Below are 25951 nucleotides of genomic sequence, written 5' to 3' on the forward strand. Positions count from 1 at the left end.
AGCTTTAGAAGTGCTAAAGTGACTTTTAGCCATGGTAACCTTGTAGGGATGGTGATGTTGGTCTGCCAGTCGGTCAGTCGGTCCACCTCTTTGGGCCAGGCTGAAAAATCTCAACATCTATTGAGTGGATTACCATGAATCCTACTGACGTTGGTGATCCCCTGGGTGTGTGTGTGTGTGTGTGTGTGTGTGTGTGTGTGTGTGTGTGTGTGTGTGTGTGTGTGTGTGTGTGTGTGTGTGTGTGTGTGTGTATGTGTGTGGTGTGTAAGTGCATAGATCACTGCACGAAATATGGATGCCGAAATATGGAGGAAAAACTTGATGATCAGACATTATATATGTAGAGATATCATACATAACCTAGCCACTATTCATTTAAAATCAAATGACTGGCTTTGTGGCGTCCTATTATTTGGTGTGAAATTTGTTTTGGGCAGTATTCAGGCATGACACAGAGCCTGAAAACAGGTGTCTCACACCATAGCCTGAAAATCGGCTGCCCTTGTTACCTGCAGCTAATGAAATATGTCAACTAATTTTTGCTAAATTTCAGCAAATAATCCGCTGTTTAATTACCTAATGCTTCACGAACTTCTGAACACTGCTATGCAAAAACTGAAGTTTTTTTTTTCTCTTCTGCGTAATTGACAGCTCCTAGCTCCGCCCCCAAAGATTTAACTGTGATCAGTCGCGAGGGACGACCACGCGCCATTTTAATCAGCTGGCAACCACCAATGGAGGCTAACGGACGAATCACAGGTGAGTGATTGCACAGACGCACCAAATCACCAGAGGTATACCACTCTACTCATCCAAAGTCACACTATCTATTCATTAGAGGTAATACTTATTTTGATTTTCAATTAACCTGCTGATTATTCTTCAGTAAATAGATTAATCGTCTGTCCAAAGCCGGAAAGTAGAGCAAAAATTCTGTTCCTAAAATATTAACACAGTGTTCAAGAGCACAAGAATTCGCTTGTAGCTCTGTGTACCCAGAGTATCTTGTATATCCAACCAACACACACTTTCTTCCACTGTTCTCTCTCTTTCCTCTGGGCTATCAACCCGGTTGTAAACCCGTCTGTTTTTAACGAGCTCTGCTACTGCTGCTGCGTCCCGGAGGACAAATCAAACGCTCCCTGCAGGGATAACAGCATAAAGCAGCACAACGTACACACAGAACAAATATTTTTAGATTTTATATTTTCATATTTTTTGTCTAATTCGATAAAAAATGTTTTGTCTTTTCTTAAATGTTATACAACAATGGCTGATTGGTGTACATACTACATTTACCTCTAAATGTCTGTCTGTCTTTATCTGTAATGAAACTTTCTGCATATCAAATCTAGTCTTATATTACAACAACTGCATTTTTTAACACCAAGTATAATATCACAACTTACGTGGGAATATGGGCAATTCTTTTGTCCTAAATTCAGCATGTTACATTGATGTGAATAAGTTGAATCTTTTTCCCTCACGCATTTAACATTTTTCCTAGAAACAGAATAAGAACATGCAAATTTTTTTTAAACTCTTCTGATATTTTATGTATTCCTGTCTGAAGGCATCATCCTGTTCTGCACTCTGCACAAGAACACATCTTGTGTTTAAACCTCTTGTTTGACAGGGTACATCCTGTACTACACACTGGATAAGAACATGCCGATAGATGACTGGGTAATGGAGGCGATCAGCGGCGACCGGCTGACCCATCAGGTCGTCGATCTAAACCTCGACACGGTTTATTACTTCAGGATTCAGGCCAAAAACGCCAAAGGAGTCGGCCCGCTGTCTGAGCCCGTCCACTTCAGGACCGTCAAAGGTCTGTAATGGTGTCCGTGTCTGCATGTGTGGTCTGTGTGGTCTGAATATCAAGACCTGCTTTATCTGTAAATGCATTGTTTTGTTTTATATTTGAAAGGTTTTCTCGCTCTCTCTCTGTTTCTCTTTCAGTGGAACATCCGGACAAGATGGCAAATGATCAAGGTGGGCTTTTTTCCCTACTTACGCGTTTGCGTGCGTGTGAATTTTCAGCCATGCATCATCTGATACGATCTACAATTTAATAGAAATCTTTCATCATATCTCACCCTCCAATAATTTCTTCATTGGATTTTCCAGTTATCATCAAATCATCTATTATATTTCAATCATCATTGCGTCTGTTTTCTCATCGGGTTTTCTATATGTGTGAATGAATGTAAATGTTAAAATCCTCCTCTTATTAACTTTGATCTCCAAACCATTTTCTCATTTCATGCCGTTTTATCAGATCATCTCTAATTTCCTTCAGATTATCATCAAATTCTGTCTGATATTCAAATCCTAATTTTGACTCTGTACACCACCACGATGGATTTGGACAGAACAAATCAAGATGTGATTGAAGTGTACACTTTCAGCTTTAATTCAAGGGGTTTCACAAAAATATCACATTAACTGTTTAGGATTTACAGTCATTTTTATACACAGTCCCTCATTTTCAGAGGCTCAAAAGTAATTGGACAATTGATCAGTGTCATGGCCAGGTGTGGCCTGTTCCCTCATTATTTCATGACAAATTAATCAGATAAAAGGTCGGGAGTTCATTCCAAGTGTTGAATTTGCATTTTGTGGCTCTTCATGGGAACTCTCAATATGGGGTCCAAAGAAGTGTTGATGTAAATGAAGGAGGCCATCATTAGGTTGAAAAAACAAACATCAGACAGATAGCAAAAACTATAGGAGTGGCCAAATCAACAATTTGGTTCATTCTTAAAAAGAAGGAATGCACTGGTGAGCTCAGCAACACCAAAAGGCCTGGAAGACTAAAGTGGATGATCACAGAATTATTTCCTTGGTGAAGAGAAACCACTTCACAAGTTCTAGCCAGGTCAAGAACACTCTCAAGGAGGTAGGCGTAACATTGTCAAAGTCTATCAAAAAGCGCCTTCATGACTGTAAATACAGAAGGATTACCACACTGAAGTGCATAGGTCTACTATCTGCTCAGATTCAGCCAAATGCTGCAGAACTGATTGCTGATCAGTACTGTGCTTCACAGAACGGATGGATAATCGCCCAAAACCTACTGTGAAAGAAACCTAAGAGCTTCTCAAGGCAAAGAACGAACAGGAATATTCTTCAATGGCCAAGTGACCTCAACCACATTGACCATGCTTTTTACTTTCTGAAGACAAAACTGAGTGCGGGAAGACCCACAAACAAGCAGTAACTGAAGGCAACTGCAGTAAAGGCCTGGAAAAGCATCTCAAGGGAGGAAACTCAGCATTTGGTTATGTCCATGGGTTCCAGACTTCAGAGAGTCATTGACTGCAAAGGATTTTCATCAAAGTATTCCAAATAATCCTTATATGTATAATTATGTTGGTTTGTCCAATTACTTTTGAGCCTCTGAAAATTTCACGTAATTTCACGCTTGAATGTGAGACGCTCAGTTAGTTAATGTTTCATTGAATTTTATGCAAATCCACATCATCTGGCAATGTTTTTTTTCTCCAACAAATAGCTTGAGAGTTTAATAGCTGTCGTAGCTATTATGATGAAAAGAAGGAGCCTGATTCCGCATATGTGACTTTTGGAACGAAGTTACCAGCTCATGTTATGCAGGAGTATTATAGGGACAAAAAATGTGCAGAAGTGGAATAACTGTACAAGTACACACTTTAAATTAATTGAATTGAAGCCAACTTCACTGAGTACACCGATCAGCCACAACATTAAACCCAGTTGCCGGTTTAATGTTGTGGCTGATCGGTGTATTTGTCCCATATTAACCTGATTTCTAAACTACTGCCATTTGAAAAAAATATTTAGAATAAAGGAAACAAAGAATGGAACAAAGGAAGATGAGAGGAAAAGAGTAGAAAAAACAAAGGATGATAGAAAGGAGAAAACAGGAGAGATTGTTAAAAGAGGTTAGGAAAGAATGAAAGAAGGATAAAGGAGAGATGAAAGGGAGGATGAGCCTGGTATGAAGATGGCTTAAATTTCAGCATTGTTAGTCTCATGTAGACTAATGAGAAATTATTTGGCGAGAAAAAAGAGACAGAAGAAAAATGTGAAAATAGAGGAGGTTATTCCATTTCCTTCTTAATTGAATTTATTTTTCACCTTATGCAAACAGTCCCGACACATCAAGCTGTAGGAACGTTGTTTGCTCATTACGTGGCAAAAAATCATTTTTCTTCTGGGAGAGAGGAATAAAAGGAGAGCGAGAGAGAGGGGAGGAGGAGGCTGTTGTGATTATTATTGCAGATATATATGAGAGGTGATGGAAAAGAGCTGTTTACCATATTTAATTTCATCAAATTAACTCATAACATAATTAGCGTTCTGTTTTCTGGAGCTATTCATCAGCTGCAGAAAACAGCAAGCAGAAGGGGGCATGATACCAATAAACACTCAAAACTTTTAGTTTGCTTCAAAAATACAGAAACTGTTACACTTACACTGTTAGGATGTCAAGCACAGAAATCATTATCATGCAGTGTCGCAATTTCGTTGTGCTAACCCCGTCCATGATGGCAACATGCTCACAGTGACGATGCCAAAATGCTAATGCTAAGCAGGTGTAGCCTTTGTTCACCACCTTCTTGCTAATTAGCGCTTAACACAAAGGTGAGGCTGATGGGAATGTCATGAGTTTTGCAGGTATTCGGTCTTAAACCAAAGTACTGGACAAATTGAAATCTTGACCCGACGATGGTGCTAGATTGATAGTTACAGAATAATCAAAGTTGGGTTCTTGGTATCTTAGCTGCATGTCATCCCCTCTCTCTCTCCCCCGCCTTTCCTGTCACTCTCTAATGTCTCTATGAAATAAAACAAATCAGAAATGCTTAAAAAAAAAAGAATGATCAAAGTTATTGGAATTCATCCTGAGGAGAACATGAGTGCCTGAAGTTTAATCGCAATCCATCTAAAAGTCGTTGAAATTTCACTTCGCCTCTGGGTGGTGCTAGAGGAAAAATCTGGGGATCACCAAAATCTTTAACTTACATCATCTGGGAATGTCTGTACCAAATGTTGTGCCAATCTATCAAGTACTTTTGTGAGATATCTCATTAAATTAGCGAAAATTTCGACCTGCTGATGGTGGTAGAGGAGTTTCATGCAAATCCATCCTACAGTTGTTGAGGTACTTCAGTCTGGATAAAAGTGATGATTTACAAGGATTGAATGGCTTGCATCAACAGACTGAGCATCTCATATTCCCTCACAAGATACCCTAAGGGACAATGTCTAAGTCTTTATCCAAGTCCACAAAGCTCATCACCTGGGCCGTGTTCTTCGTTTGTAAATAGCTAAATTAGCTTAATTTAATTGTTCATTGTATGACACAAGCCTGGATTTTTCAGTTCTTAGCTACCGTCAGGACAAAAACCTTAAGTCCAAACAGATTCCAGTTTATAGTCCAGTATAATATACAGAGCTAATAAGGGACTTGCTGCCGTCTACAAATACATTCTGTGCAGCTGGACTGAAGTGCAGTGAAGCGATTCAAGCGTTGAGACACTGAACCAGAGAGACTCAGCTCCAGTGTCAGGGAGTTAAATGGTGCTGTTTGTCACTGACAGGCGTGCGTGTGTGCATGAATGTGTGCATGCATGTGTGCGTGTGTGTGTGTCTGGTATGTACACATGTACACACTGCGGTCACTCTCCATATAAATCAGAAGTGTCGTCGGGGGGGAGGGAAGATTGATGTTCAGCCCTGTCACTGTGGACCTTCCACTGTAAACACACACATACACTCACTCACTCACACTTAGATATACACACTGTTTAATGCACACACAAAGCCAAACTAGCTTTAATCATACTGCTTTCTGTAACTTCAAACTGCAAAAAAAACCCATCAAATCTGTTTTATATTTTAAGGTACCAAAACTCACTGCAGCTGCTGCTGGATGGTGGGAGAAGAAACCATTTTTTAGTTTAAAAATGTGGGAGGATTATGTATCAAATCTGGCTCTCAGTGAGTTTGCAATGTGCAGGTCTTTAGGTTTGGTTTCCTGACAAGAGCAACAGTGATGGATTTGGAAAATCTCTCACATCAGTTTCCAGGCTCTGTTCTCTGACAGCAACTGGGATGACCTTTCTGACTTCCTCTTCAAAAAAATGTTTCAGTGATTAATGGTACTTAAGAAATGAATATTAACCAACTAGATACAATTCACATAAGAACATACAGATATTATATACAGCAAATATAACAGATATAATATAACAGATGAGACAGCTACTGTACAGTGGACAGAAAATATTCTATAGTACTAAGATTAAAGCAAGTAAGAAAATTATGTAAAACCCAAGGTGCTGATCTGGCCTTGGTTTTTGAACTGAGATTGTGTTTATGTCATCTATTTTAGTTGCGTTGTCTTAACCAATCAAGTGATGTAGCCGTGCCATTGGCGTCATGTTCATTGGCCATGGAAACTGTAGTAGCATTTACTAGAAGCACTTGATTTAATGTTTCAAAATTAAAACAATGTGTTGATTTAAGAGCTGTCCTTTCCATAAGTCGACCCACAACAACTTGCATGTTGTAGCAACCAGGGTAATGGTGGAGTATGTGTCACAAGAGCACAATATAAACCAAAACACTAAACGTTCCATTTTACACAGGGTTCCTCTAAAGGACAGGACCACAGAATTGGGTAGTACATCCATTAATTGATACTCTGCACTTCAGTGGGGCAAGTTCCAAGTTTGCAATTAAACAGATTATTAAAAAATTGCCACACAGTGAGTCTCGGAAATTTTGGGCTCCTGTAGGTCTGAGGCAGTTGTTTACTTTGTCTCGTTGGTAATCTAGTCTTGTTCAGTCACCTTTAGCTGTCTGATAGTGTAGATGCCTATAAGTTGTTACTATGGGGACAAAATACCCAGTGTTGGTTTCAGACAGAAGAAGATTTGGTTCAAACCTGAAGATTTGGTCTAAAAGAACTCTCAGGAGGGAACTGCATACACAAAAACAGCACACATACAGTACGACATACATGTGTGTGTGAGTGCACCATCTAAAGTAAAATGACTCTGAGCTTCTCTCTCTTCCTCTCTGTCGTTTTCTCTCATTTTCTTTTACCTGGTTCTTTCCTGATGTTCCTGTTTATTTCTCATCTTCCAGGTCGAGGGGGAGACCACGCCTACTGGCCGTCTGACACCAACCTAATTGACAAGAGCAGCATCAATGGTAACACACACATAGACACACACTGTTCTTCTCCATGAAAGTAGAATGACATCATCATCATCAGATCATCAGAGCAACTAAGTTGTTTTCTTTGATCACTCGCCTCAGTCATGTCTAAACTTCCTTTAATGACTCGCTGTTTCCTGACAAGGAGCTGCCGTTCGCTAAATTACACTCTGTTAGGCCGTTAGCTTCGCTTCCTGTTTGTTGCTGAATCCCCATCAGCAGGAAATATTAATTATATTCAATATCTTAACCATCAATCAGTGTTTTTACAAACTGGAGAAAATAATCATCTGTATGGAGAAACAGGATTAAAAGATTGTGGTGGCATATAAATCTTCATCTTGTAGATTTTAATATAATGACAAAAACAACAACAATATTGTTGATAATAATCTGATTTGGGACAGTAACAGCGGAAAATATGAGCTTCTGGTTTTTAATAATACAAAAATACATTTGTAACAGTGTCAAACTTCAATAGCATGAATCTCAGGATGATAATGAATTATTCTTATTATAGCACTACACTATACATATTTACACCGATCAGCCGCAACATCCAAACCAGTTACCAGTTTTAATGTTGTGGATGAATGGTGTATTATTTATCTTCCTTTTAACTATGATTTATACTTACATATTGAGATATATTCGTCCTTAACGACTACCAATAATTGCAAAAGAAAGGGTAATATTCACATTAATACTAATATTAGCTGTAATTCAAATGTTACCTTAATATTGCCAACGATAATACTGATACTGATGGTACTGTTGATGCTAATACTAACACTTCTGCCACTATTAATGCTAATAATAATATTAATTCTAATTCTAAGACTGTTAATTTTAATACTAAAGGTAAAACTCATGTTAATGCTATTCTTTTATGCTAACGCTGACAAAAATTCCAATGACAATGATAATGATAATGTTCATGGTAATGCTGCAGAAGCTATGATAGTCCTTACACTAATGCTAGTAAAAACATGCTAATGCTAATTCTCCTGCTACTATTAACATTAACTAATATTAAAGGTAAAGCTAATCGTTAATCGTTAGTCACAAGTCCAATGTTAATCTTGATACACACGCTAATGTTAATGCTAATGATAGTTTATTACTTAAGATAAAGCTAATATTAATATCAGTGCTAACAAAAAATATAAATTTTAATGCTAATGGTAACACTCGTGCTAATGCTAATATTAATGCTAACAATACTTTCTGTAATGCCAATGGAAATACTCTTCTAATACTAAGACTGCTACTATTAATAACACAGAGACCACTGCTAAAGCTATTGTTAATAACAGCCTACAAATCATGGTCCTAACCGTAACTGTTTCCTCTAATTTCTGTTTGAAGAAAAACTGTTAAGTTACCCCGCCTCCACAGAGGAGGTCAGAGGTCAGGGTCTGTAACTGGCAGTGATTCAGTGTCTCATTGGAGGACAGTGAGGCATGCTCGTGTGTGTGTGTGTGTGTGTGTGTGTGTGTGTGTGTGTGTGTGTGTGTGTGTGTGTGTGTGTGTGTGTGTGTGTGTGTGTGTGTGTGTCTGAAGATGGACTCTTAACGTTTTGTCGGCACTGTTGCTGTTGCATGAGTCGGTCATAAATCTGCCACCTTCTGACCTCCGCCCTCCTCTGGCTTTATGGTGGGTTGGTGAGGGCGAAGCCTCATTCATCAGCTCAACACTATTTCATCTTTAACGTGGTGTCGGCCTTTATGTCGCAGAGCTTCCTCTCACTTGAAAAACGACCCTAAAGAGAAGATTCACCTCCATCCTTTCCCGTCAAGTCACAGCTCTGTAGGTCTCTACGTTTACAGTCTGTACTCAGGTGATCTGATGCAGCCTGTTGTTCTGATCCAGTGACACTATCTGAGGTCCGTGGGTAGCACAGTCTGGCTGCTGACACTAAAGTTTCTTCATTTTCTCTAGAGAAAGTGATATTGGCCTTTGACAGGGCTGAGAGCTTCATACAGCACAAAGCAATTAAAGTTAAAAAAATCTCAACTCTAAGTAACAGAACCTTGTGTTGCAAAAGAGTTTTTAATGGAAGACATTAACATCTTGAACCCTCGTATTCCCCTGAGACCTCACTTAAGTAGCTTGACATTTACCGCTTTTTGCATTTGCAGAAAAAATTAATGTCATCGTTTGTAACGTCTGTTTACTTTTTAACATACACATTATGGTGAACACAGGGGCTGGCACAAACCAGGTCCAAACCAGGTCCGAACCAGGTGCAAACTAGATGCAACAAGGCAAAGCTGGCACATCATGGAAAAGGGACTGAATACATTATTAGTGGCAGGAATACAGAAAATGGAGTCGGGGGGAGCTTCAGTAATCACCAATCACATGAGCTCCTCTCAGGCTGAGGTTGATCTCCGAGGATAACCTGAATTTTTTCAAAGTGATACTACTACTACTACTACTACTACTACTACTAATAATAATAATAATAATAATAATAAAAATAGTAATAACAATAATAATAATATGCAAAATATGTAATATTCTGCTGCTAGGGGTCTCACAATCAAAATACTAACAAAAGACTGTGTTTAGTGACATCGTGAAGTAGCGTAGGATGATGGGAGTTGTTGTCCATTGCCATCATTGCATTCAGCTTCTCCCGGTTAAGAGTCTTTCAGTGTTACTGCTTCAGGCGGTTTTTACCGGGAGCTGAATTATCCGCGGAGGTCTCGTCCTCTCAAAAACAAATGGACCCAGTGACTAAAGCCAGTAAAAAGGCTGAATAAAGCAGTGTGACTTTCAAAATCAGGGTTTCTCCAATGCTGTTTGGCGGACACAGGATGTCTCTGAGGGGCTGTGAGCTGAGGCGCCACTAACATATACTCAACTTGTTTATCTGATAACTCTGATAACTGATAAAATCCAGACAGCCGATGACTGAAATCCTCCTAACAGTTTAAAATATGTAGTTAAAAATGACCAAGATCTAAAAGTGTATATTAAAAATGTGGCTTAAAATTGGATAAGAAGTCAATTTTGAAATGGACAGTTTTGATTATTATAGTATTATTTATGTTGCTTTTTTTATATTATTTTAAATAATATGTGTTTTTACGTAAACTTTCTAAGAGTCCAAAACCTTATGGCAGGACTGGATGCACTCTGACGCAAGTATGTGAATCAGATAGAATATTGATATTGTTTTTATTATTGATGATAACTGTTTAATTTTGTAATTAATATTGTTACTTTTGTCAGTATTTCTAAGATTATATTCTATAAATAATAGTTTAGCACCAGATATGTACTGGAGGAAATTAAGAAGATGATCATGATATCATTCCTCCTCTATAATAAATGGCCAAGTGGGTTAGCAACACTATTATGCACACTGTTATCTGTATACTAACTCGTTTACAGACTAGCTGTGAGAACAGTCAGGAAAAGACAACAAAGTTTGTAGACTTGTCCCATGGACTCTGTGATCCTGGTTTCATTCATGGAAGACGTCAGGTCTGCAACCTTCTCTTAAGCCAGGATGGGTGATGAATACAGCACTGAGAGCTTGTTGCGGAGGAGAACAACTTAAAGAAATGCCCATATGTCCCTTCCAGTGATACTTAAGCTGCTTCAGGAAAGGCTCCGCTGTACTCTAAGAATTTTGCAAGATTCAGAAATTCAAGGAATTTCAGCTTTTCAAGTGATCCAAACCTTTTATGTAGTTGGGACCCAGCTGTGTCAAAAACGTGAGTACAACTGGTGAAGGTCGTTCTGGATGTGACTGGGCATACCTGAAAAAACCACGCTTGTTTCCAGATGCCAGGCCAACCTCTCATCATACCTCCTCAGCAGAGGGGTCAGCTCCACGTAGTTCCCACTCTTGTCAGAAGATTCTCCCTCAGAATGCCCAGGGAATGCAAGTTCCTAACTCCCCAAGAATGTTACTGCATCAATGCGCCTCTGTAGCACTTCTCTGTTATTTTTTAGCTTATTTATTGTGCTGCTCTATGCCTAACCTATCCTGCTGATTCAACTGGAGGTCCACATGAGTCCTCCCGAGAGTTTTAAGCACAAGCACGCTCCTAATGTGAGCCAGAGACCACTTTTGCGTGCCCCTGTGCAAAATTCCCAGGTCATTTCAGCCTTTGGAGTTCCAGACACTTTCCTCACTTTAGAGCAAAATACACGGCAATCGGCTTGGTTGACAGTCAACCAAGCTGATTTCTCAAATGTGTTCATTTGAAAATACCTGGTCTAGCTCGCACAGGCTGAACTTGCATTACCGTTTTTTATTGAACGCAGCATGGCGGGAGTTGATCGTCTCCTGTCAATAATCTCCATCTTTTCTTTGAAGACTTTGCTTGCAAAAGGAGTTATTAAAAGCTGCTCCACAAAATACCCTAACTACTCACACATGTCAGTACCCAGATGTTTGAGAGACAACTACTCTGATTCGAGATGATAAATAAAAGTGGGATTTTCTCGTTTTCTTGCTACCGCTACCTCTTAACCCTTGGAAGAAAAGACTGTTGAAGTCATTTTCTAATGCACAAGTACAGTTTCCACACGCATCTGCACATGTGTATAATAATGCATGCAATATCATAACTTATCTTGGAGCAGTGGGAGCTGAGTCAAGGGCAGTTTCACAAACGCATTTGTCTGTAGCTAGCTATAGCTAGTCACGCGTCAAAGATCCCAGGATTATCCACAATACACATTCACAAAAGAGCAAAAACGCTGTTGTCCCGTCTGCTTGACAAGCCCCAGCCTTTGTCAATGGGACATGGCCACACCCACGAAAATGACAGAAAAGATGAGAGACAATTGCCTACTGTCACCACAAGAGGGCAACAGATTGCAAGGTGAATGCAAACAGACAATATCAGGTCAGATTATGGGACAGAACGCTGTTCTGAAATCAGACATAAGGACAGATGTTGCTTCTACTTCTTGCTATTGGTCTAGTTGATGTCTAATTTTAGCCTTACTGGTCAAACACCACTCGCCTTGCTTGCCCTGACAACAAACCACTGGTATATACACTGTGTATATATACCATTTCACACTGTATATATACACTTTATACACTATTTCAACATTAAAACCAGTGACTGGCTTCAGCGTTGTGGCTGATTGGTGTATGCTGTAAGTGGAAGAGTGAGCAGGAAGCTGATGACTGTTGGTGCAGGAGCTACTGGAATATCGCCATACCACAACCTAATTGTCCAAACAATTAGGTTACAGACTAATTCATTTAAACTTTGCAGTTCTTCTCTTCCTCTCTGCATATTTAAAATACTCCTTTACATCTTTAAAGTACAGTAAACCTAAATGAGTGTATAGGCAAAAATCTGTCCCCATTTATCCAATTAGTGCAGTGCCAATTCAAACATGCTTGTTATCACATTAATAGTTAAATATTTTAATCAATCATGAAATCATCATCTAATTTACAGGTCACTGCTGTCTTATGATATTAATGATAATAATAATAATAAACCCTATTTGTCAGAGACCCGATCAGAAAATACTGGACCACAAATTCAAATTTATTGGGTACACCCATATAAAACTAATGGAGTATAACAGAACAGGCCTGCAATAAATCTTTGCTTCATGAGGATTATAATGTTCAGTGTTTACTGAAGCTGTTTGAATTTTCATTTTGGAGGGGCTGTTGAACTGTACGGGGTATACTGAGAGGTTGATCCTAATGTTTTGAAAATCCCATTTATATGACTTAGGGTTGACAAAATATTAGGAACACAGCTTTATCTAAGTGTACCTAATAAACCGGTAAGTGCAGATTAATTCAATCACTTCGTGTCATAGTTAAATGGGTATGACATGGATTTATTTTATAACTAGAGTAATAATAAAAGTTAAGAACATTACCATACGTTACCATAACAGCAGCATTACATAAATGACTTGTTCCCCCTGTTAATAACCCTAATATATCGTTCTTGGATGGGAATAAAAAGTAGACAAAACTGTGCTGTCCTGCTTTCGCTGCATCTTAAACAAAGTGCTTCAAGATGCTTTCACTTCAAGGGACCATGCGTAGCAGTTGAACCGTTGTGATAAGCCATTTCCAATTTGCAGAGCTTGGGTCTCTGTCTGAAACAGTCCCACACTTTAGATGATCCTGTGTGTCACACCAGCCTTAATCGACTATCGTTTAACGTTTCACTTTTAAAGTTTCTCCAGAACGCATCCAAAAACCTTTACAGTCAACACTGCCCTTCCGTGGGCCCTCAACAATACACACGTGAAGTTTGATGTCGATCTGATGAGTGGTTGTCGAGACAATCAAGGGACAGACAGAGACACAGACAGACAGACAGAGATTCCACCATTTATAGTTAGGAAAATTGTTGGGGGAAAAAAAAAACAAATGCAAAATAACGTTTGGAGATTTGCTAATTACTATTCAGAAAAACGCAGGTCAGTTAACATTAAATTCTGGTGTCTGATCAAAGGATGAAATTAATAATAAGGGTATCCAAGCTGTGCCAGCTGTGTGTAAAGTGGGATTTTGGAGGGGTGTGAGTGTGTGTGCTTATGATCAGTTCTGAGTTGAAGGAAAAACAAGTGAACATAATCCACTGAAATAACAGAGAGTGTTTGTTGGTGGGTGTCATTGTTTTTTATATATTTGTGTCATTTATTGCCTCTTGCCAACAGCGTTGCGCACCACAACAGTGTGCAGCACCCTGAGCTTTTGCCTCCACTTTCCAGCAACAGCTCCGAGCCTATATTTAATTACAGGTCAAGTCAGGTCTTATATTAACGGTTCAACTCAGATGTGAGTCTGATGGACAACTGTGCTGATGGTGATTCTGCTGTTGAACTTGGAATCGCTAAGTAAAAGCTTTCTAGTCATGATGTTTAGAAAACAACAGAACATTGTTTCCTCGTAGATCCTGACCAATCCTGTTGCTGTGTCTGGAGATTTAAATAATTAATGAAGTCATGCTGCTATGCCATCCATGTGTGAAATTACACACAGCCCCTTTCTCGAATTAGAGATTGTAGATGAAACGCACACATCATTTCCGCTGCTGAGTGATGACTACAGGTGTTAAATCAACTACACAGAAAAGATAAAACACTCTACAGGTTGCCTAGGCAGCTCAATCATCACATAGAACAACAGTACTGATATCTCCCAGAATTCCGGCTCACAGGATTAAATCAAAATATGTATGTATGTATATATGTCTTCAGTAGATGAAAAAAAGTGTAGTAAATGGAAAGAGGCCAGACTACCATAAAAGAAAGTGTTTTTTGATTTCGGCGATGTCTGTTTATATGTGCCTCTGCCATGTAAATCTACGAAAATTGCCTTGTATCTATGTTTGCGATAAGACCTTGCTAGCATGCCTACAGTGACAATGCTGATTTTTAGCAGGTATAAAGTTTGCCATGGTCACTATGTTAGTTTAGCATGCAGACATTACTGGCTAGCATGAAAAACAAAGTGCAGCTGAGTAAAATAATTGTAGCCACAAGGCAAGGACACAAATGTACGATTCAGATATGAAAAGGGTTCCAAAAAACTCAAGGTCTTGACTTAGGAGAATTGTTCGGTACACAGGCAGGCACGGAGGGAAGGGGGCATGGAGACTGAATACACTAGGAATGGGGAGACAGTGAGACACAGGTGCGACAATTCAGGGGCAGGGCAGACAATCACAGTGGTGGGAAACACAAGGGCAGGAAGTGGGGATCTGAAACGAGGGAAAAAAGGTAAAAGACATAAAAGAAAACAGGAAATTCACACAACTGAATGGAACAAAGAAAACATGACCTAGCTATCAAAGCTGAACATGACACTGAGGTTAATGGGAATGTCGTTGGTTTTTGCAGTTGTTTGGTAGTGAACCAAAGAATTGGGCAAATCTAAAATTTGAAATGATTGTGCGACATTGAAAGGCCAGGGACTACCAAAGTTATTACAGTTCATCCTGAGGGCGCGTGAATGTTTGTACCAAATTTCAAGATAGTCCATCCAATAGTTGTTGAGACATTTCAATCAAAACTGTTTGCTTGGCCCTATGAGTGACACTGTCTTCAGTAGATGGACTTACCCAATTATCCAATCAGGATACACCCTTCAAAGAATGAATGAAAAGGTCAGACTTATGCTGCTAAATCATATGGGATGGATGGTATAAATGGGAATGATTCCATTATTAGTTTCTTGCAAGTGTTCTTCATCAGGGTGATATTATTACAGAGTTGATTAGAATGAGGATTAGAATACTGTGCACTGACAATATAAAGCCATATCCATTAAATGTACATTTAACTACACTGAAAGACAGTCTTTGGCTGATGTGAGGCATTCAGATTTGCTTTGCTTTCAGGCACTTCCATGTTATTAAGAGCCAAGTCCGATTTGTTAGAGCTTTAAGGAAAAAAAATCCAACTTTTCCAGTCATAATTATGACTTAGATGTTGACGTGAACACTATTTACAAGTCGCAAACCCGTAATTATGATGGGCCTGTTAGGGCCTTGATGAAGACTTGCTCAGGTTGAAACTTTTAACTCTCAGGAAAGGCTCCTCCATGACGGCTGGGGGGAACCTGATAGGATCAAAATATGGCCGCTGGCAGCTGTGCCCCGATAATGTCTATTTCCTTCCTCTGGTTTCTCTACAGAGGAAGTGTTGTTTTTTATCGTACATTTCTTAGAATTTTTCCCTTCAATGATATATGTGCCAGTCTACAACAAATAAGTTTGTCAAATAAAATTTTTGGGAATCACCAAGCATTTAAGCATTATTTGTGTTGAGTCTCTATGCAGCTGATGAGCTTTGTTTCCCTGCTGGATTTCTGGGTTTTGTGGGGATTTTTGCACATCCTGTCACCTTCGTGTTGATTTGTTGACGTTGTTGTGGCTTTAAGCTGTTGAGAGCTTCTGGTTTATTCTACACAGTCTCTCTGAGCTGCTGTGGGTTCAGTGCCTTGCTCAAGGGCATCTCAGCAGAGGTTATTAAAGCTTCTGTTATCATCAGTAACATACATTTTGCGTGCGGGTCAGTTTTGACTTCCTTTCTGTCAGTTGCTGTTCCTGTCACTTGTTGTAGTCATCTCGTTTTTTGTACTTCACAGTCCAAAAAAATTTTGATTTATTGTATGACACCATCCTTACTTTGATGACAAACGGAAAGTATCAGTAGTTGATATGATTATATTTGCCATAATGGCACATGTTAAATTTAATTGCCACCTCAAAGACTGGATCTTTCTTGACTACTTTTTATCTTTTTAAATCTTTTTATTGTCCCTTTATGTCTCCAGTTTCCCTATAATTGGTACAAATTCACATAGTTCTTTCTAGGAAGCGTCCTAGGAAGGTATAAATAAATTACAGGAACATATAAAAAGGTTTACAGTTGTCCTCCCAAACAGTAAGGCTTTTTCAAAGCTTTTTCCACTCTGCCAGGAATACAATTCCAGTACAGAAATACTGAATCCATCATTTATATATGAAATGTAGAGTAAGTGTTACAACAGTGGTCAACTTTAAACAGAACACTGTCTAAGAACACTGGAAACAGTCTGCAGTTTTACCCACCATTTACCCACCATAAGTTTGTAACTGTAGAGTTAAATCCCACAAATTCCCAGAAAATACTGTATATAGAGGACATGGCCTCAGTGTCCTCAACTTCCCCGTTGCTGAAACACATAAGGTCAGTAGTTTTACAGTCAAATCCCAGTGTCCATTTACTAACTTTTTTCAGGACTTTCAACGTTAGTGTCTTCAGCCGTCATTTGCTCTGTTGTCTTGGATCCGTGGACATGCAGTTAAAACTTAAGCATGGAAGTCCTTTCTTAACCTTGGAATCAGGCTGACAAAAATTGCATTGTCAAACCTTGTAAGGTCAACAATGAAGTTTCATGCATTTATTTATTTCCTGACACAGTCAAAATGTCCAGTCAAGTCAAGCCAATTTCATTTGTGCAGTATAACCCCGAATCACAAATTTAGGGCTTTACTATCTGTACAGCATACGACACCCTCTATCCTCAGACACTCGATTCTGACAAGGAAAAAAAGCTAACTTAATTTGAAAAAAAAAAGAAAAATGTGACATAATTTCCACTAGGAGTTTGGGGGACATTTCACCTTCACTTTCCAAAATCCTATTTTTCACTTCCTCTCTTTTATATTTTCAGCTTGATTTTCTTACTCAGGTCTCCCTGGACATTGTTCTCTTACTGTCCTTCCACTGTAGTCCACATGGGAGAAGATGTGAACTGATAAATGTTGGTACACTCATCTGAGTCGCCCTCAGTTATTGAAGTGCCTTCAAAGCAACAAGCTCAATGACCAGCCGCAAGTGGTGCAGCCAGTGCTTTATAGACATTTTTTGCGCTAGGTCTTTTCTTCTCCGGCTACATACAGGCTTCTCTACCTTATTGTTGGAGGATGTTGGGACTGCGTGTAACCTGAAATGAATTCCTGCAGACAGTACTCAGGGCTGAAAAACAGTTTTCTGAACTACATTTTGCAGGTTATATGAAAGTAAAGCACAATTCTGTTTTTAGTGAGGATGTTTTTATTGTTGTTGCTGTGCTTTCTTCTTTTGAAAGCTTTAAGAGAGGAAGATGATGAAATTGAACTTTAATTTTAAAAAAAAAAGGAAAAAAAACGTGAGTAATGTTGTGGACTGCGCTGCAGCTAGAAAATGTGATGGATTGTGGTTTTCACTGAGAGTGACGACTGAATGTAGAGAGAAAGAGCGAGAGAGAGAGAGAGAGAGAGAGGGTGGAAGAAGTGAAGTGCCTCTCGCTCACTGTCTCATACATTTTTCTTAATTTTTCTTACCTGCATCTCCTCCCTCCTTCTCTTCTCTCCCACCCACCATTCTGCCCTTTCTCTGTCTCTTACCTCTGTCTGTAACCTTTTACTCTCTTTTCCCACCTCTCTGGCTTTTTCTTTTCTTCCTCTTTCTTCCTTTAACAGACTTCCCTCTCCTCTCCATCCAGACTTCATGGTCCTTCTGTGTTTCCTATTTTCTCTCTCTCTGTGCTCCAAGGTCGAGTTAATGAATGACAGAGCATACCATCAATTCCCCTTTCTCCCTTTACACCTGTCATAATACAATTAGCCCCACACACACACACACACACACACACACACACACACACACACACACAAACACACTTGTCTTACCTGAATTGTGAGGACCCCTTACCCTAACCTCAGCCGTGACAACTAAGTTCCTAACCCCAACCCTTGCCCCAACCCGTACCTAAACCAGATTCGAACTCTATCCATAAAACCAAGTCTTAACCCTCAAAAAGCCCTTTGAGGTTGTGACGACCGGCCAAAATGCCCTCAATTTCTCAAAAGGTCCTCACTCCAATGGTTTAAAACTCAGACTGGTCCTCATAAATAGAAGTACAAGTGTGTGTATACATGCACGCACACACACACACACACACACACACACACACACACACACACACACACACACACACACACTGTGTATTGATTGAAGCTGCAGCAACGGTTTTGTTTTCAGTCCAGTGAAACCAGTCTGGGTTTCATTCTGGAGGCTTTTATTTTCTAGCAAAAATATGCAAAATATTACTAAGATTCCAAAACAAAATTTTCCCTTTTTCTTAATAACTATATTTATTTTGCTTATGGACTGTTTATATTCAATAAAAGACTTGAATAAGATGGATAATTGAGATTAAATGTCTTAATTGGCATATGTTTGTGGTTCAGTTACATTCTGCTCCTCACCTCCCAACATTTCAAAATGAAAACATTCATTTAGATAAATAGGAGATAACCTACTTAAATGTTAAGTCAAAATGTCTTAACAATATACATATCAGTTTTCAAAATACAGTGATTTCTTAGTGAAAGAAATTATCTACGGAATGTGTATGTGCAACATGTGAGTCTATGACTGCTAATATTATAATGAAGTGCTTGACTGAAACTGAAATGTAATTTTCCATTTCTCTGCGTATGATGTGTGACAAAATTAATAGTAATCATTTTTAACTTGCAATTTTCTGTTTCAATTTTCATTTTAAAAGGGCATTCTTACTGCCAATATCAAAACTGACATTAAAACTTCAAGTTGAAACGTAAAATGAAAATTTAAACTTTACTAAACTAAAAAAAAAATGTTAGCGTACGGAGTGAAATTGTATTTGAAACTGTTTTTTCATTTCAATCTGAACAAGAAAATGAAATCCAAACAGCGTTTTTAATTTGCAAAAGGCTATTTCCCTCTCATTTTCTATAGAAACAAGCTAAAATAAGTCGAATTTTAAGGTTTGCAATTTTGTTTTCAGATTTACTGAAATTGAAGTTTCTGCTCATTTAAAGATGAAAATGGATGAAAGGTCCATTGCAAAGTCAAGTTCACTGAGTTAATTGCAGTGTTATGCTTAGGGATGTTCTGGAAATCATTTGTAAATGGAGTTCTTTTAATTTTAATTAGGCAGTGATTTTGAATTTTCAAACATGAAAATTGGATTTAAAACATCATGAAAAATTAAATGTTATTAAATGTTTTTATGTTAATATTGGGAACTATACACTTCCATAATCCTTAGGCCTTAATTTCAACCAAAGCAAAACTTACAATAAAATGAGAAAAACAACCTGTTATTTAAGGGTATAACATTTTCCACTTTTTGTTTCCCTGTTTCCCATTTGTATTTTCTAACCTCCAGTTCTCTTTTGTATGTATTTCAGAGTCTCCCATTGGTCAGATGCGTCCACCTCATGGCAGTGCCACACCTCAAAAGAACAGTAACCTTCTGGTCATCATAGTGGTTTCCGTGGGAGCCGTCACCGTGGTAGTGGTCGTCATCGTGGCTCTCATCTGCACCCGGCGCTCCTCCGCCCAGCAGAGAAAGTAAGATGTTCCATTCCTCTGTGTGATGGCATGAAACAGCTGTCAGGGAAACAAGGCAGATGGTCAATGATCTGTCCGTGATGTTTCTTTAATAGAGTTTGAATCAAAAAAACGTGCGTCCATCCGTTTCTATTCTTCTTTTTAATCCCATTCACTCAATAATACAGTCATTGGGACATGATTTCATGCTGCACATGATTTGAGTGCAGCATGAAAGCACACAGTAAAGTAAGTAAAGCTGAGGAGTTGAAGGTGTGCAGCCTACATCTACCAGATCATTCATCCTTTGCAAAAAGTAAAAATAACCTGTTGACAAAAAATATTAACCATTACCTTGTCTTCTTTTGTAGATACTGATAACTGATAGCATTTAACACCAACCACACTGAAAAATACATTGCATTTTCCTGTGGCGGCTTCACAGTAAAAGCCACACCTTGTTTCACCAGTTGAATGCTTTTGTGAAGCAGCAGCAGTAGGATGTTCCGTTGTCATTAGCAGTAACTCAAAACAGATCTGACAGAGTCTAAAAAGACTGAAGCTGATACCAATGAGATAAGATTCGATTACATGCATGCGAGTATGTCTCCTTTTTCAGCTGTTGTTATCACTGTCTTCCTCTGTAGGCAAATGGTGTTATGATGGATGCACATTTCTGTTGTGGTACAGACGAACAGGAGTATTCATCCTCTGCTGGGATTTGAAGGGTTGCCTAGCAACATAACTCTCACAGCAGTCTACAAGTGGTTCAGTGTGATGTCCACTGACATTAGTCACTGAGGGTGTCCTTCTTTCCCACCTGTGTGCTGACTTCCTTACCTGTGTGTCTCTCATCCTCGGTGCAGGAAGAGAGCGAGCCACAGTGCCAGTAAGAGGAAGGGCAGCCAGAAGGACCTGAGACCTCCTGACCTCTGGATCCATCACGAGGAAATGGAGATGAAGAACATAGAGAAAGCTCCCAGCGTCGCCCCATCCGGACGCGATTCGCCTATCCAGTCCTGCCAGGACCTCCCGCAGGTTGCACACAGCCAATCAGAGAGCCAGATTGGCAGCAAGAGCAGCCACTCGGGTACAGACTCGATGTTTATTCATTCATTCTCCCAATTATTTGTAATTTAAATTATATCTCTATAACCACTTGTGTATTTACTAACTTAATTTTATTCACTTTTAATATCGTTTTATTGTATAATGTTCATTTAACTTATAACAATACGCCTCCTAACTGTTAATAAAAAAAGCGAAGAAATATTGTTTGCTTTGTTTATAAACGTTGAATTATTCTGGGTCATCTTTCTTGTAGATTTCATGTCAGGGTTCATCTCTGTGTTTTGCCTGGCAACATCAAAATCTCAACAGGGTTTAGAACACTAAGCTTATAAATGCCATTTATAATTTGTGTATATCTGCTCACTAAATATTTCCTCTTTTCTTAAGTTGTACGGTGCTAACTGATTAATCCATTATGAGTCATCATTAAATTAGCTGTATGATGAAGCCTGATTCATCATGAATTAAAAAAACCCAAATGTATTAAGTAAAAATATATAAATGATCTCTCCCAGTAGAAAACAGTTAGCTTAGCTCATTTCTTAAATTCTCTTTTGAGAACCAGAACAATTGTAAATTATAAATGTTTTAAATGTTTTAGTATTTGAATGTTTTGATGTTGCAGGAGCGGATGCTGACGAGGCCTCCAGCAGTATCTCTACTCTGGAACGCTCCCTGGCTGCCAGGAGGGGGACTCGAGGCAAAATGATGATTCCTATGGACTCACAACCAAGCAACACACGTAAGTAACGAAACCCTGTGTGTGTGTTTTCATTCCGTTGACTTTTTTAACTTTCCTTTCCTTTTTCAGGATGTTTTTTAATCAATCACTGTATTGTTGTCGAGATATAACGTGTTAATTAGTGGGCTATAGAGGTGCTGATACTGTAGGTGGATTTTGTTACCTTTCGACATAGCCAGGCCAGCTCTTTCCAGCCCTTTTCAGTCTTTGTGCTATGCTAGGCTAACCGCACAGTATTTAGCACAGTATTATATAGCATACACACACACTGTAAGTATGTATTGACTTTTCACAAATTTCTCGCCAAAAAAAGCAGATAAGAGCTTTTCCCAAAATGTTAAACTTTTGCTTTTAAGATTTTGTCCCCTAAATAAATCCACGGATCCTCATTAAATACCCACACGGAGTCCTGAACCCAGGCCCAAACTCAGCATCAACTGAATGTATACATTATGCTCCGCTCAAGGTTGCTGTGCTGCAGAGTGGGGTGTCTCAGGGAGACAATGATGGCCAGAGGGTTTATCTCTCTCCTGTTTTATGTGTTTGTGCGGGAGGAAAGATGTAAATCATGCATCAGTGTCATGCAGAGACAGAAGCGAAGTTGAAGAAAGAGAGAACACATACTGTACTCGCACTGAAAATTACTCACTCACACACACTTTGTCACACAGATAATTAGCCAGCATGTTCCTTCAGACTGACTGAGAGGACATAGGGGAGAGGGGGAAGATCTAAGGCTGATCGAATAAGGGGAGGAGGACAAGCAGGGGAAAGACAGAGAGAGAGAGAGAGAGAGAGGAAACGAAGATGCAGTGGGGAGATGGAAGAGAAAGAGTGAAGTGTTGCTCTAAACCTTCATTACATTTCAATTTACAGTGTGTGAATGGGTTTATAGATTTGTATGTGAGATGTGTGTGTTGGTGGGTGTGTGTGTTGGTGTGTGTGTGTGTGTGTGTGTGTGTGTGTGTGTGTGTGTGTGTGTGCGCGCGCGTGTTTTTGTGTGTGTGTTCTATTTTTTGACTCCAGCAGTGACTCTGATGATGTTCAGTCACATGTGAGGTTTTAAATTGGACAGAAGTGAACAGTTTATTGTGTGTTCATCTCCAGTAAAAACACCTGTGAATGTAGAACTTTCACAAATGACACTTTTAGTTTGGAAATTTCATCCACTAAGTTCAGTGTTCTACAGCCGCCTAAGAAAGAAGTGAAAAAGTTCAGCAACAGTACAGCCACAGTTGGCTGCTGAACAACGGGACTTTATTTTGAAGCTTGTTAATGTAATGGGTACCCAACCATTTAAAGTCCGAACAACAGACAAATTCAAAAATTTTAACAAAATCTCTCTATATTTACACTGATTACTTCCAAATGTTCTTCTTTCATTGGATGGTAACAATAATACGACCTCTAGGAGCATACCAGCGGGAGGTGTACCGGACATTCATCCCGATGGTAACAATAGTAAACACGCAGTTAAGGTTATGCAACGGTCACAAAACTACTTGGCTGGTTTTGGGAGAGATCGTGATTTGTGTTGAAATAAGTACAACTAATTAAGGTGACCTACCGTTAAGATGTTATGCTACTTTAAAAGCATGTTAAACCAACTACTAATGTAGTGTATGCAAAGAGGTTCCAAATATTTTCTTCAAAATGTATTAAAATTGTCGTGTACAGCTTATTATAAAAACTTACTGTATTTAGTAGGGATATGATTTATACAAATTAATGCGTTATTCTGGATTTTCCGACCTAAAAAAATGTGACCCACGTAAATCGTGTAGATCATTAAAAAAATGGGAGGGGAGGAAGGAGTATGAGCTCAAAATGCCCAATTCCACACCTGCTGCGTACCCGTCGACCACTTCGTTCAGTGGTCAATTGTCAATTAACAAGAAGATCGCCATTTCAGATAGGGTAATTCGGGTATTCTGTGTTAATGTCTAATATATATATGTATAAGATGCAGGCCTACTTCGACTCACTTACTGATTGATTTTCACTTAACGCAGGTTCCCATGGCTTTCCATGTTGCTTGTTATTTCACAGTTTTTATGTAGCTAAATTACAAATGTTTGCTTATCTGCAATCTTAGCTTGCTAAGTTAATAAGCTAGCCAGCTGATAGCCACATGCAACGCTTGGCTGTATGAATGGTTGCGTTCCAAGCCCTCCTTATGTAAAAGGTTACGGCACCTTTTCTATGAATTTCTTGAGAATGTTTAGAGCTGGGAAAACCATATAATTTTGATCTCAGGACTAAGACTAAATCTAAAATAGCTGAGAAAACGAACACCACCAACATATTCATTTGTCTTCTCTGTACCAGCTGAAGTTGTGATAAAATGCAGCAATCTGCTAGAAAAGTCTGACTGTTTTAAATGTGCTGATCATAGTAGAACACTTGATTTTTTTTTTCTGTTTGAAAGAATAGAATCTACAGTCTTTTGTTGTCCTTTTTGGCTTTAGTGATATTTAAGCACCTGCTGTGTTTTAAAGCAACAGTCAAACTTCCGCAGTAGTAGACTCCTGGTCCTGTGGAAGCCAGAACACTGCATGTTCAGGACTGTGGTTGCCCAAGATCAGAAGTGAGTACTGCTAAGGGACTGAAAAATATACTTTTCATTTGGCTCCAAAACAGCCGTAGTTAATTCTCATCACCCTCCTGTCGTGATTAATCAGACTGCTTAGGAATGTCATCTCCATAACACCCTCTTCTCATCGATCACCACACTTTTGCTTCCGTTACGCACATCAGGGCCTTTTCTTCTTCAAATCTGGATTGAAATTTATGTGCTATAAAACACATCTGTTGACATTGCAACAAATCCTTTGCCCAAACCTGCGAGGGTGCAGGCCCATTCAGGGTTAACTGCTTCATGAGCCATAAACCCCATACATGAACAACAGCTCCATCACACACTCGTCAATGTTGTGACACTCCTGTCATTTCCATCACACACTGTTAAGCTACATCTGACTCCTGTCAGCTCTGTATTCCCCCCTGGACTCCGTTGAACCTCAATTATTCCTGTTGAACTGTTTTATCTACATCACCCTAATCAGCTCCATCATTCTCCTGTATGTTTTACAGTCATACTAGCACCCTAACACCAGTTTTGTCACACCTCCTTCCTTCCTCCTCTCTCCTTAACACCTCCTGACACACTGTTGTTGGAGTTCATGGGGGTTGTAGTTGTCTGTAAACAGATCCCCCCGTCTGCATAAACCTGCTTTAATTCACTAGCAGACTGATGTGGGACATCTGCAGTCTCAGTGACACCACATGACATCCGTGAACCAGTTTTGTGCAGAAGCAGATCATCAGAGTACCGCCTTCTCTCTCTCTGTCCCTGTAGAATGTGTGTATGTGTGTGTGTGTGTGTGTGTGTGTGTGTGTGTGTGTTCAGTCACATCGCTCTCTGCTGAAAGTTTCATATAGTAAGTCTCTTTTGTGTGTGTTGGTTTTTTTTTTTGGCCTCCTTTCTCTCTTTTTTTTTTATTCTTCTTCACTTGTGTAGTTGTTCAGTGCAGCTGTAACAAACCAAAGCTGCCGCACTGAACAGTAACAATCAGGTTACAACACTGTAATCTCTGGAGAGTGCGAGTCAGCAGGTGACTGATCATTTTTTCTGCAATGTGACATTCCCCTCTGTGTTTTTACATAAATGTGTGTGTGTGTGTGTGATATGTGGGTCATAGTAAAACAGGAAAACCCTTCAGGCTTCCTCTGCTAACACACAGACCTGTCATTTATTCTGGTCTATTTTTCGGTTTAAGTTTCTGTTATGTTTTACACCTCCTAACTTTTATTGTATTTTTGTCAAGGTTTTGGTCAGTAAGACTTATTCCTCCCTCCTTTTTTCTTCCACCTGAGCTCTGGCTGTGTGGCTTTGTTCAGTATTTCTACTTTTCAGCTTTGCCACACTGAAATTGGAAATCTCAGAAGGTATTGTGCAGTTGAAGCCATTCCTCTTTCACTGACGCATAAAACAAAAAGGGCAGCGCACTAATCAATCATTACAAATGGTAGAACACTTTTTTTAACTACTACAATGCC

General features: G+C 39.2%; 1 protein-coding gene across 1 annotated transcript in view; it reads left to right on the top strand.

The window, feature by feature from the left end:
• dcc (DCC netrin 1 receptor) overlaps positions 1–25951 on the top strand; it is a 306576-nt gene that overhangs the window by 243544 nt on the left and 37081 nt on the right. Inside the window, exons 21-27 of the mRNA XM_040158011.1 lie at positions 652–759; positions 1637–1831; positions 1963–1995; positions 7141–7206; positions 19938–20100; positions 20946–21169; positions 21776–21892. Coding sequence (XP_040013945.1) covers positions 652–759; positions 1637–1831; positions 1963–1995; positions 7141–7206; positions 19938–20100; positions 20946–21169; positions 21776–21892 — 906 coding nt within the window. The remainder of the gene's footprint in view (positions 1–651; positions 760–1636; positions 1832–1962; positions 1996–7140; positions 7207–19937; positions 20101–20945; positions 21170–21775; positions 21893–25951) is intronic.

This window comes from Xiphias gladius, chromosome 20 (assembly GCF_016859285.1).
Source record: "Xiphias gladius isolate SHS-SW01 ecotype Sanya breed wild chromosome 20, ASM1685928v1, whole genome shotgun sequence".
In the NCBI taxonomy this organism is placed as follows: domain Eukaryota; kingdom Metazoa; phylum Chordata; class Actinopteri; order Istiophoriformes; family Xiphiidae; genus Xiphias; species Xiphias gladius.